Below are 13,580 nucleotides of genomic sequence, written 5' to 3' on the forward strand. Positions count from 1 at the left end.
GTGATGTCACAGGCCCCATGTGAGCGGATTGCAACACATGCAGCTGCCTGGAGAGAGGGAGCCGGTGTCCTACGTCAGAGCCGCCGCCGCGGAGCCGCCGCCGGGGAGGAGCAGCCGCTGCCGCCCAGGACTGGGCCCTTAGGTAAGCCAGGGAGAGGGAAAGGCCAGCTACCGCCGCGGCGGGCCGCGCGGGGCGGGAAGAGGAGGGACTCTCGGGGGTGGCAAGGAAGGGGGCCGCTCTGCCCCAGCGGCGGCGCTAACTCTGTGGTCTTGGTGTCTCCGGGCCCCGCCGGGCCGCTCTAGGGAGGAGGAGGCGAGAAGATGGCGGACGACCCCAGTGCTGCCGACAGGAACGTGGAGATCTGGAAGATCAAAAAGCTCATTAAGAGCTTGGAGGCGGCCCGCGGGTGAGCGCCGCGTCTGGGCCCCCCCATGCCCTCTTGGTTCCGGACCCCTCAGGATGGCCGCCCCCGCGCCGCATGGCCGGATGAGGAGAACCAGGCACTAGCCAACTCCCGCCTTCTGGACCTCTGGGTAGTAGCTTCAGTCCCAGGGGCGAGGGTCTACGCCGTTGGCCCCAGAAGGGGCAGTTCTCCCTCTTGGGGCTTTGGGGTCCTGCTCCCGGTTCTCGGACCACTCGACCGCCTCGTGGTAGGCCACTACTACTTTTGTATCTCTCTCAGGCGCTTGAATCCAGCACCTCCCTTTTTGAGCTCCAGATGCTGCCACCCAACTCGGGTGCTGTTGGGGGAAAGGGCCAGGCCTTCCTTTCCAAAGGCCCTTCCCTGATTTCCTTTTCCTTTACATTCTTCAGCCAAGCCTCATTAAAATGGCCTCTCCCTCCCGGGCTTCTGAGACCCGGGTGGGATTAAGTCTGGATGGGACGGGAAGGAGAGGTAGTCAAGGACAACCTTTTTCTGACTTCCTCTGATTTCTCTGGGTTTTACAATTCTCCCAAGATGACTTCCTCCTAGTCCTCTACTTTAGCTTCCTGGTTTTAGCTGTTACAGGACCCACCTATAAACTGAGAATGTGTGCGCCGGAGGGGAGGTTTTGGCTGACAGCTGTGTATCTGTATATACAGGAGAAATCCGAATTACGGGGTTGTTGATATGAACAGGCTCCCTTTTGGCCTCTCTCTGGAACTCCTGGGGTAGAGGTGCCTAGTGTATTAATGCTTGTCGAAATTCAGAACTGGAATCGGTGGGCTTTGAGTTTTCTTTGGTAAATTTCGAGAAGCAGCTGTTAGGTGTGTCCATTGTGGCAAGGGTGAACTAGTTTAAAACTAACTTTATATGCTCTTTTAAAATTAAAAAAAAATTACTCTTTAGGGGAGAGTGTGTCAGGGGTATATCTGTTTTGTCACTTTATTACTTTGTTTTTTTCTTTTTACAGTCATAGGAAGTTTTCACCATGTGGCAAGGAAAAAAAAGTTTTTGAAACATATTTGTATGTCTGAGCATTCTTAGAATAGCAGAGTGGCTTGTCTGGGACCATGTCGAAAGTTGTTTTCAGTACATGAATTGGACATTCTGGTTTCTGACCCAGGTTTGTCCTTGGTTGGTAGATTTGCAGTGATGGGATTCATCAAACTCATAGTAGTTACTGCTTTATGAAGTAAAGTATGCTTAGTTCCATTGAAGCCCAAGGCTAACAGTTTTGCCATTGTGCTTTGTTCTTAATAATTAGTTTAGTGAGAGTTCTGTTTGGGGTGAAACTTCTGAAAGTTTGATTCTCTTCAGTTACTGGAGTTTTTGCTCACTTTGGTACAAACTGAAGGTAGCAACTTATTTTTCATTCCTTAGATTTGTTTTTCTTTGAATGTAATATAATTATTCAGACATAGTTAATATAATCTTACCAGAACTTGAACACAGATGATTCTGTGCCACATGGTAGAATGAATAATTATTCCCCAAGTGTGAGAATACTGTACAGGAGGGATAATTTGTACAGGAGGGATCATGACCCATTATGATACACTACCAGGAATTAGCCAGATTCTTTTGTTTCATTAGCATCTTCTGTTGTTTTGCTTGAATCCTTCACTTGAGTATGACTTTTCTAGATTGCTGTTGTTGCTGCCAAATAAGTAACAGCATTCCTTTCTGCTGTTTAATGGAGGGAGCTCATTCTTAAATTTGTTCCTAGCCTTGTTACCTAGCCACTTAAAACTTTTAAGCTCCTCTATGAAGCTTTTAAAGGCTTTATTCCTTTGATTAACAAACTTAGGTAAAGTTTAAAGCATGCTAAAAATGAGGTTCTTGTGCACAACTTTTCTTGCAAGTGGTAGTTAAGTTTGAACATTTTATACAAGGTTAAGCTGTCCTATAAACAATGTGGTTGATAATCATGTCCTACTTTGCTTTTATTCAGGATTTGGTTATATCTTGATCCCATGAAAATTTAAATTCTTGACCATCGCTAGGTATCAGTAAGGGAGTCACAAGTATATTCTGTTTGACTCAGAAGTTTCTTGGTATATACCAGTTTCTGTTTGAGAATAGCAAGATTGTATTATGGCTGAGTTATATTAGTCAGACTCATTAGGTTATCATAATGTGCAGTGAGAATTGTTTTTCCTTCTTTCCCTAATGCTAAAATAGTCATTGAGAAACATGGTGGACTTTTTAATTTTGAGCACAAACTGGATGGTACTGGAATCTATTTGTGGTGGTGTTTAAGGGGCATGGGCAAGTTGTGGGTTTCAGGAGAAAACAGGTTGTGTGGTAGATTAGTAGAACTGTTTTGGAAATGAAGATTTCTTCTCCTCCACTCCCTGCCCCCCCCCCCCCCAATCAGTTCTGGGCATGAGAATCAGAGATAGGTTTGTTTTTAACACTGGCTCTTCAGGTATGCTGGGATAAGAGTAATCTTGAAATTAAGATAGCCAATATGTGATTATCTTGATATATGATCCCAAAGTAATGTAGCTTTAAAGGAAAACCACCTGCAAAATAGACTCACTGATTAAGTAAATCTGAACAGAGTGAAGTTTCTAAAGACTTTAATTTATTAAGGACTTAGCATATTATAGATACTGTATTGAGCAATACATCATTTCATTTAATCTTCACAAAACATATTGTCTTTTTGTCATACTTTCTGAATTAAAAGGAGTGTTATACATATAACTTGAATTTATGTTGGGTGGAACATACATATTTAGCTTTGTATAAACCTGGTGAAATGTTGGTTTCTGTGTATGCTAGTAAAAAAAAACAAACATCTAATTCTTTTCCTATACATAGGTCCCACTTAAAATTAATTATAGTTCTTCCTGGTTTATGGTTGCTCTTGGTGTATTCTCCATAGTTGGCGTAAATGAGGACAGATGTGTACATAAGCCAAAACTCGACCTAGGGCCATGTAGATGGAAACCATGATTGTAGATATTTTCAATAAGGAACTAAATCAGGTGAAGATATGTAGAAGAAAGGTAAGTGGCAAATTTAGGTTGTTTAATGTTTCTGAACCTGCGAGAATAGCCCCAGAAATAGTGTTGGAAGCTTTGTAGTTTTCAGGTAATAAAATCATAACCAGAGCCTGTTATGCCAAGGACAGTGATGAATATAACCAAGGAATGGACAAGATGAATCTGGGCTAAATTATGTCTCTGAGTATTAGAATATTTTTTTCTTTCACTTATTCTTCCTCAGGGAATCATATATTTCATATATAATGAGGGCTCAGCTAGATGGCTCAGCTAGATAACCCATGTTTAAAGATCAGGGCAGTTTCTAAGCTTCATTTGAGCCTTCTGTGGTTTGGGGACATTTTTAAAGCTTTTGTTAAAAATAACTTGTAGATACCTTGAAGGAAATAAATTGCCTGACTTTACATGACTGTCTTTCTTGCCCCCAGATATATATGGGTAGGGGTGGGGACACAGGATGCACAGCAGGATGGGACAATTTTTCTCCTCTGAGAAGTTCTGATACTAGATGTGTGGGGTTTTTTCCCCACACCAGGCAGTTCTTCAAGTCTCACTGTACACCGACAAGATATTCCTACAGTTGGATTCAATTCTGACAGTACCCAGAGTTACTATCAGATCCCACAAGGCTCAGTCCCACAAGACTGCCCACACATATGATGCCAAAGCAAGCCTGGGCCTTGGGGGTTCCTCTGACCTCTTGGGTTCAATGATATGTTGCTGCTAAGTCACTTCAGTCGTGTCCGACTCTGTGTGACCCCATGGATGGAAGCCCACCAGGCTCCCCCGTCCCTGGGATTCTCCAGGCAAGAACACTGGAGTGCGTTGCCATTTCCCTCTCCAATGTGTGAAAGTGAAAATGAAGTTGCTCGGTCGTGTCCTACCCTTAGCGACCCCACAGACTGCAGCCTACCAGGCTCCTCCATCCATGGGATTTTCTAGGCAAGAGTACTGGAGTGGCTTGCCATTGCTTTCAAAGGGTCCAAAAAACTCAGGGAAACTATTTATGTTAACTGATTTATTACAAAGGATGTTATGAAGGATATAAATGAACAGCCAGATGAAGTGGTACATGGGGCAAGGTCTGTAAGGGTCAAAGTGCAGAAGCTTCTGTCCTTGTGAACCTGGAGTATGCCATCTGAGTTTACCAACCCAGAAGTTCATTAAATCTTGTTCAGGAATTTTATATAGATTACTCTGCAACTACCCCTTCCCATAGGTCTGGGAATGGAACTGAAAGTTCAGCCCTCAAAAAACTTGGTCTTTCTGGTGACTGGTCCATCCTAATTGTGCCTAGGGGCCACACCCTAGTCACTTCATTGGCATAAACTCAGGTATGCTCCTTGGGGACTCCTTATGAATAATTACAAAACACTCCCCATCTCAGGAAATTCTAAGGTTTTTAAGAGCTTTCTAAAAGCCAGGGACAGATCAAAATCTCCAGAAAATCCCTCACATTATATTGAATTAAAGTTAGTATTTTTATGAGATCAATGAATGGGTTTTTTAAATAGAATATAGATAGGTTGTTTATATGATTTGAATAAAGTGTGTAAAATGTGTTTGGGTTCCTTCCCTAGGTGGAAGTTGCTGATTAATAGAGCATTCACCTAAAGGATTCTTGGAATGGTCTCAAAGCAATGAATTTCAGGTGGTTTTATTTTTTAGTTATCCATATCCTAGTTACAGGTGGCTGTAACTAGAATGATACTTTGTAGTTTTTCATACTGGATACCAGGATATTCAGGCTCTTAAAGAACGTGTTTCTCATCCTCTCTTCTGGCTTTCCCTGCCTTTCCTGTCTGATAGTTACACAGGTAAAAGACCCCACTAGAGAAAAGTAAGAATTAGAATATTTTTAATTTCCTGGGAAGAGAGGAGTGTAGAACATAAACTACAGTGACTTCCCACAAAGCGGTCAAAATATAGATGCTACCAACATGTCTGGGCCTGTTGAGGTGGTAAAGGGAAAAGGGGCAGATAAGAGTGTATTTGATAGGGTGTGGTGGTGTTCCTCAGTCTACTCCAAGTGTATTAGGCTGCCTGCTTCAACTCAGAACTAGTCCTAACGGCTGTTGTATTCTGGCGTGGTGTTCTGTGCACTGAGAACCTAATGAACAATTACTCTCTTTGAATTTCAACTTCTGACAGACTTCTTATTGTAATAGCAGATACACTTATCCTTCCAGGAAAGGAAGGTTGGCTCTGGACACATTCCTAGGTAAGCAAGAGGACCTAATTAGAATACCGTTTAAGGCAGAATGCAGTGTAGATCTCCAGTGTCCTCCCAACCTGCCTGCCCCCCACACAACACACTGGTTGGACCCTTTTAGCAGAGGGCCCTTTTTTTGAGTTTGGTTGTGGGAAAACTTAAAATGTGGGTTTTACAGCAGGTCTAAATGACTTCAGGCCCTATTTAAAGAGTCAGGAGAAATTGGCCTTTTTTCCCTAGGCCTACTGCAGGAACCGTCCATCTCTGAACTTGGGCAGCAGAAATTTTTTGAGTCCACCCCGTTCTCCAGGGATCTCAGACTAGAACCTTCTTCTTAGGAGAGTCTGCAGCAGCCTGCTCTTTTAGTGAGGAAGAGAAAGGATTTAGAGGAGGTTCAAGATTCTTCCCACCAGGTTGGAAATTACAAGGTTTTTCTGTGGGCAGCTGTCCTCAGAGAGCATGATGAAAGAAGTTCCCTCTCATAACAGCTTCCTCTTAATACTGCCTATTAGGTAGTAATGAAAGTACCCCCCCCTTCCTGAACAGGTATCTTTTTCTGTGAATCAACATAAAGCGTGGTTGCTCTTTTTCTCACCTCTTCCAAAACATAATTGAGTTTGATTAAGAGCCATAATTTCATTGTTTTCCTTGTGGATACAAGGATAAGAACAGACTTGATTGCTTCACATTGATAGATTGGTCAAGCTTGCTGTGCTGTTTCTCTTTTATCTACTTAATTTGTATGTAATACCCATCCTATTACATGTTCACTTTGTCCTTATTTCAACCCTTGAAGTTGTTTTTTCATTTTATCCTTTAAGGTTTCCTTTAGAAGAATGATCCTAGTCAAAATAGAAGATTGTCTTTTTCTTGATGTCTGTGGCCTTCTAACTTATATTTTTCCCCAATTTCACATCTAAGTATATGAAAAATGAAACCTACAGATGCATTTTTACTATTAACTAGTCAGCTTACAAGCTCCATCAAACGTCTGCTGTAGGTTGGATACGTATACATTTAGGGAAGCATTGTGTAACACAATGAGAAAATGGTCTGATACACAACTTAGGAGTGATGTTATGAACCGTTTCCGGTCTCAGAATAACAGGGTACATGTTGACGGGGTGTAGTGTAAGCAAATTATTTGGGTCTTAAATGAAGTATTAGGCATGGTCAAAATGGAGAGACTGTTTAACTACTTGGGCAGATTTCCTAGGCAAGGCAGGCATCCGAGAATGTTACTTTGGGCATTGTTTGACTGATGCAGTATCTTTGACACACTGATGTAGTGGAGCTGTAACTGGTCTGTAACTTTGAAATGGTCATTGACATTCATTCTTGATTAAAAGCCAGTTAGCCTAAAATTAGACTCAAAAGCTTTGTGTTGATAGATAGTTGATGAGCTGTCAGGGTATTGAAATAGTGCAGAGTATTTGCATATATGTGCCTCACTGGTAAAGTTGGCTTGACAGAGTGTGACAGTCCCAACACTAGCTTGCAAGAAGTGAAAATGTACTGGTCCCCAAACATTAATTTCTGAATACCTCTGGATATTTTTAGCTTTTTACTGAAGAAAAAAAAAGTTTTCCTCCTTTTTGACCGTCCCATTCTCTGGCCTTTTCTGACTTTTATGACTCTACTTAAAAGCAAGAAGAATCCTCAGGAAAGACAGGGTTAGAAGTTCATGGACAAGAAAGATTGAGTTTTAATCAACCAATGAAAGTAGTTTCCTGAAGATGGGTTGAAGAGCATATATTTTGACTCCTCACAACGGCTCTATAAAAAAAGCTATTACTGCCATTTCATGGATGAAAAAAATCGCAGTGCTGAGAGATTAAGTAGCTTTGCTAATATAACAGTCTTAACAAGGGGCAATGCTAGATTCTGTCCCCACTTTCCTGATTCCAGAGCCTCTGGTCCTAACTGTTATACCACACTGCCTTGCTCTTTGATTTTGCTGAATAGAAACATCTCCTATTCTCTTCTGAAAGGAGGGTTTTTGTCCAAGGAGATTTTCAGTTTACTAGAGGGAGCAGATGTGCAGAGACCCGAGAGCAAAGATAAAAGGGAACAGGCATGCTGTTTGCAAATCTACCCTGGGAAGAACTTGGATACTGAACATGTTTGTTCTTAATGAGCATCATTGGTGAGGGAAATAACTTCTAAATCCTTCCCCAGAAGCTCATGTGTGTATTAAAAAGAAGATTAACAGGAAGGCTGTGGCTTTTGTTTTATTTGAAAAGTACTTGCATAGTGGCCAAGAAAGATAAGTGGACTTTCTTGCCCTGTGTAGAACCTTAGTTGGTCCCTAATGTTGGTTGTGATTGCTATCTCCTGGCTTCTCACTAATGTGAGAATACTAGAGAAATTTTCCAGCTTCTGCTGCTCCCTAGTGGAATATTCCACTGTGTCGATTTGTTTTTAGTTTCCCTTTTATGACAAAGTAAATTCCTGTAATTGTAGAAAAAAATACTCCACCAGATACATACAGTTTTGTTTTAGAGTACAGTAATCTTAATGCTTTTGAGGATAAAACACTAAAATGAGCCTTTTATAAACTTTACTTTCTGCAAAATATTGAGACATTTTGAGTTATTGTGTCTTCTAGGTTAGAAGCTGCTTTAATGTCTTGACTGTGTTCATATCTTGGTCCTTATCCCATCTGGCAATGGCATCTAACCCTGAGATCAGTAGCACAAAACCAGTTTCCAGTAACTCTGTCTAGCCTTTTTGAACAGTAACAGAATCCTCTCTTGGTATTCTGTAAGCTCTCTATAGAAAGCAGCCCTACCCACCTATCTGCATCACAGGTAATATTTGGGAGCAGGTTTGAGGTGGGGTTGAACCAGTTTAAAGGTGGCAAAAGAAGATACTGAAAGTGTCATGTTTTGTTAACCATTTATTCATTCTCAAATGTTTAAGCATGCACTCAGTGCTGAAATGAATTTTGTCTTCAAGAAGTGTTGTTTCACAGTTATTTGGTGGAAATGACTCCTGGTGGCTCAGATGGTAAAGAATCTGCCCACAATGCTGGAGACCCAGGTTCGATTCCTGGGAGGGGAAGATCCCCTGGATAAGGGAATGGCTACCCACTCCAGTATTCATGCCTGGAGAATTACCGTGGACAGTGGAGCCTGGTGGGATACAGTCCATGGGGTTGCAAAAGAGTGGGATACAACTGAGCGACTAACACACTTTCTTTGAGTGAAAGAGAAAAACAGGTCAAATCTTTGAAGTGACTGATAACCAGATAGAAGTAGAGGGGAATTAATTTCTGTATTTCTCCCTTGTGATGAATTCCAAAATAACTTACAGTGTTCTGACCATACTGTTTGAACTGAGTTTTGCCTTGGTTCTTTCATTCTGTTGGAAGATTTGGCAGGTCCTGTAACCCAGTAAAGGTGGTTTTATCACCTACCACAAAGTTAACTATTACATCTCTCTTTAGGCTTACTCAGATTCAAATAAGTCTATATAGCATCACTTAACAATGTTGCTACTCTCCCCTGCCTCCCAACTGTGCTGTGCCCTTAATTCTTAATTCTTTGGGTTCTCTTAAGGACAGGGGGTGGGGCATAAGAAGCTATCAGGTTCCATCTAGTTACCATTTAGCGATTTATCTGCTATCCATGCTAGGCACTTGATAAATATTCTTTTATAGAATCCTCATGACTTTGTGAAGTAAGGAGAAACTGAGATTCTTAATTTGCCCAGGTTATGACAGTAGGACAATCATAAACTTATGCTCATAACCACCATCCTATTATGTTCCCATATTAAACCCACATAAAAATTGCTTTAGTTTCAGAGTTTAAACTTAGCTTTGTACATTTTGTTAAAGAAGAAAAATGGAAAACCCATAGTGAATAAAATGACAGAAGTAGTAGAAACTGGAGAGGAACCAATTCATTTTCAGCTAGGATCCCTACCATGTAACTAGGCTAGTGAATCCCAGAAATGCTGTGTCTGAAATTTAAGTTGAGCTTTGTGAGCTTGAAAAGGGGATAAGGGGAACCTTGACCATCCCTATCCTAGGCTTATCTCGGTCAAACATTGAGATGATAGCTTCCTGGGGAGCATATACTCTTTTTTTTTTTTTTTGAGCATATACTCTTAAATCCCAACTAGAAAGGATAGTAGGCAGTCTCTAAAATGCTCCTCGCCCTAATCTGAAAGTAGGGGTGTTAAGACGGATGACAGTGATTTGAGGAGAGTGTTCTGGCTGGGAAAGTTTGGACACATCTGAGCCATCACAATTCATTGTAGTTATGTTATTGCTAGGATACATGACAGCAGCTTACCTGCAGGAGATGAGCTCTGAGTTTCTTTTAAGTAGGGGTGAGATCATGGAATCTCCTTGACTTCAGCTGGCTGAGAGGTCCTTCTTAAAGGCATAGAAAAGAAGCCAGACACAGTGATTCTTAACCCTAGTTATGCATTAAAGTCTGATTCTATTTAAATCAATCCATTTGAAAATTGAGACTCTCTCAACCATAATCACTACCACCCTCACCCCTCCTGTTCAAGAGCTATTGAATCAGAATACAAAGGAAGAGGAGATCTTTTTGTATCTAAGCATTTTTGTTTGTTTTGCTTTTTCAGAAAGCTCTTCAAGGGTTCTGGGGTTCTCATGCAAATTGGCCAGTGGATAAGCTTGTGGGTGCCACAATTTCTTTCTAAAGTGTTCTTAAGCATTGTTAATGATAAGCACTGGTAAGATCTTTACAAGTCAAAGACTACTGAGATTTTCATTTTGTCACTCTTATGACTGACTGCATGAGCAGGCTTCCTGAATCCAAAGGCTGGAACACTTCTAACTGTAAAGCTACATAAACATAGACCCCATAACCCAAGCTTTGCTCTGATTACCTTGAGTTTTCTTCTTTAGAGTCCTTGCAATCATGGTAATCTGAACCTTAATGTTTCCCTGTAGGGCCATGAAACCTTGGATTAGATAAGTAACTGGTGGTACTACCCTTGACCGCCCATTCGAGGGAGAGAAACTTCTTTCAACAGTTACCTTTGAGAATGCAGGAAGAGAAAGCTGTCAGCTGTCTCTTTAAATTCTCTTGCTTTTCCTAAGTTGTGTCTAGTTTGTTTAACTGTCCATATTTAGTCTATTTACAACTACTACTTCTGTCTCCCAGCTGTTTTATTTCTCAGAGTGAGGCTGAGTGGAAGCACTGCTGAACTCTTCGAAAAGGGAACGTGCCCCCAAAATGATGAGAACAAGAAGGGGTCTGAGAACAGAGGCCCCTAGACACCTTACACAGCACATTGTATGTTGGGTCTTTTTTACAGCCTGCCTGTGAATCATTGCTGTGTGCCTCATAATCCACTGACTTGAGAGCCTTCTGATTTTGGGAAAGGGACATAGTAACAAAGCAGAGGCATGGATGAAACTATTAAAAATTAAAAGATGTAGTTTGCTTACACTGCCAGCAACTCCTTAGTGAGAGCTTTATTTCTCATTCTCCCCTGAGGGCTCTTTGCTCTACTTCAAATGAAATATTCAGCCTTCTTGGTTTTATTTTGGTGTTTACACAAACTGGTCTGGCAACTTTGATTGGCTTGACTAGGGGGCAGGTGGGGGGTAAAGCAGTGTTTATTTTGTTTGGAAACTTTTCCTGGAAAAACTTTAATTTTTAAAAACCAGAAGCTTCTCTCCCCCCCCCCCTTTTTTTTTTAAATTTTATTCTTTTGGCTGTTCTGTGAGGCGTGTGGGATCTTAGTTCCCCAAATAGGGGTCAAACCTGTGCCCCCTGCAGTGGAAACAAGAGTCTTAACCACTTGGACAGCCATAAAATTACTGGAAAAGCTTCTAGTTTGCTGTTATCAAAGCCAACATACAAATCATGAAGCCTTTAAACTTCTAAAGTAGAGGCCATCTATTTAAATAATCCTTGTATCCTCATCTCCAGTGGTGTCAGATGAATTCAGAAACTTAAGGTTTCCCCAGACTGGGCAGAATGTGAAGTTGCTCAGTTGTGTCCAACTCTTTGTGACCCCATGGACTGTAGCCTCCCAGGCTCCTCCGCCCATGGGATTTTCCAGGCAAGAATACTGGAGTGGGTTTCCATTTCCTTCTCCAGGAGATCGTCCCGACCCAGGGATTGAACCCGGGTCTCCCGCATTGTAGGCAGACGCTTTACTGTCTGAGCCACCAGGGAAGTCCTCAAGACTGGGCAGAGAGAGGCACAAAGGGAAACTAGTGAAAGTCGCTCAGTCATATGTGACACTCTGGGACCACATGGACTGTAGCCCACCAGGCTCCTCTGTTCATAGAATTCTCTGGGCAGGAATACTGGAATAGCCATTCCCTTCAGGGGATCTTCTGACCTGGGATCCAACCTGAGTCTCCCACGTTGCAGGCAGATTCTTTACTGTCTTAGCCACCAGGGAAGCCCAATTTTTTTTAAACATTAGTCAGAATTCAAAATGAGTAAGAAGCCAAGACTAACTGTCAGGTAGCTTCATATTTAACTTATTAGAAACCTACCAATTTTTAAGTGGAATTCCACAACAAGATTATGTTCTTAGGTATCTCTACTATGTACTTTCTAGGATGTTAAATGGATGTGAGTTTAAGGTAGCCCAATTCTGGTGCTATACAGTAAAGTTGCTTAATGGATGCTTATCTTCTTAAGCTATCCACAGTGAAAAGTAAATAGCTGCTTATCGTAAGGTCATTGTTTTGTCCTCCACATGATTATCCTGCTTTAGGGACTTCCTTTAGGCATTTCAGCCCGTCAGTTAATTTATCCCAACATTCTCTTTAGCCTCAAACTTTACGTCCTTTGGGTTTGTTGCCTGTTAGCTTTCTGATCTCTGAGCCTCCACCCTGCTCTCCTTTTAGCCCCTTCTCATTACATTTCCTACAACTAAGCCCTTTTGAGAAGTAGCTAAACTCTTGGTCCCTAAAGAGTCCAAAAGCCCCAGGGTAAAGAAATTCTCTTTTGAGAATTGTTCATCTGAAAACAAATACGAGTCAGTAAAGCTCAGATGGCAATCTTATTCAGATTGCAAATTTTCCCTGTCTTGTATAGTTTCATGTCATAAGGTGACACCTACAATCTAAAACAAGTTTGAAGTTAAATTTACTTGCCTAATTTTTCTAGCCCCTCCTAGAGCAAATTCCTTTTCTCCTCTTTGGCCTGTAAGATTTGGCAGAACTCCAGAAGGAATTATCAAAAAGTGTTTAAGAAATTTAGTCCCTAGCAAGATATGTATTGGAAGTACAGCAGTTTGTTACAGGTGATTGCTAAAAGAACACCCACTGATTGTAAAGAGCCTTTTCTCTTTTGAAATAGAAGATACCAACTTGTTTCATTTGGTAGTTCTTTTTCCATCTAATTCAGAAACTAGAACATGGCCACTACAAATGTATATGTCTGATTTTTTAATTTCATGATCATTGCTTATATTTGTGATGACAACTAAAGCTGCTTATCATGAATTTGTTTGATTGATTCTCCGCTTTGACTAGAATATCTGCTCCCCTGTCCAAGGGGTGGCAGCAGAGCACACACCATGCTTTACCATGTATTTGTAGTTCATAATTCACAAATTAATCAAGTTTATTGAGGAAAGTATCACGAAGGTTGTGAATAATGCTGGTTTTGAAGACAACATTAGCTGACAGTCTGAGAGCAACTATCCTGATTGTGGAAGGGCTTCCTAGCCGGCTTGTCTCCTAAAGAAAACTTGTCTGACTAGGGGACTTGTGAACTTTGCCACTAGGAGAAAACTATGAGGTTCTTTTCCAGTGCTGGTACCAAGATGCACATTGGTGAAGATTATTTTATTCTAGGAAGATAGTTTCCAAACACTTACAGATTTCAAACACTTATAGTTACAAAGCTAATATTAGGGTTTTTCTCTACTTTTTGATGTTGTTCCCACTGTGCCTCTTCCCTTCTTTCTTATGACACT

At 41.3% G+C, this 13,580-nt stretch overlaps 1 protein-coding gene across 1 annotated transcript in view; it reads left to right on the forward strand.

The window, feature by feature from the left end:
• ETF1 (eukaryotic translation termination factor 1) overlaps positions 1–13,580 on the forward strand; it is a 25,294-nt gene continuing 11,714 nt past the window's right edge. Inside the window, exons 1-2 of the mRNA XM_055431202.2 lie at positions 1–142; positions 304–407. Of these exons, the coding sequence (XP_055287177.1) occupies positions 322–407 (86 nt within the window). The 5' untranslated portion in view covers positions 1–142; positions 304–321. The remainder of the gene's footprint in view (positions 143–303; positions 408–13,580) is intronic.

The sequence above is a fragment of the Moschus berezovskii genome, chromosome 8 (genome assembly GCF_049115385.1).
Source record: "Moschus berezovskii isolate FMDL1 chromosome 8, NW_MosBer_1.0, whole genome shotgun sequence".
Classification (NCBI taxonomy): domain Eukaryota; kingdom Metazoa; phylum Chordata; class Mammalia; order Artiodactyla; family Moschidae; genus Moschus; species Moschus berezovskii.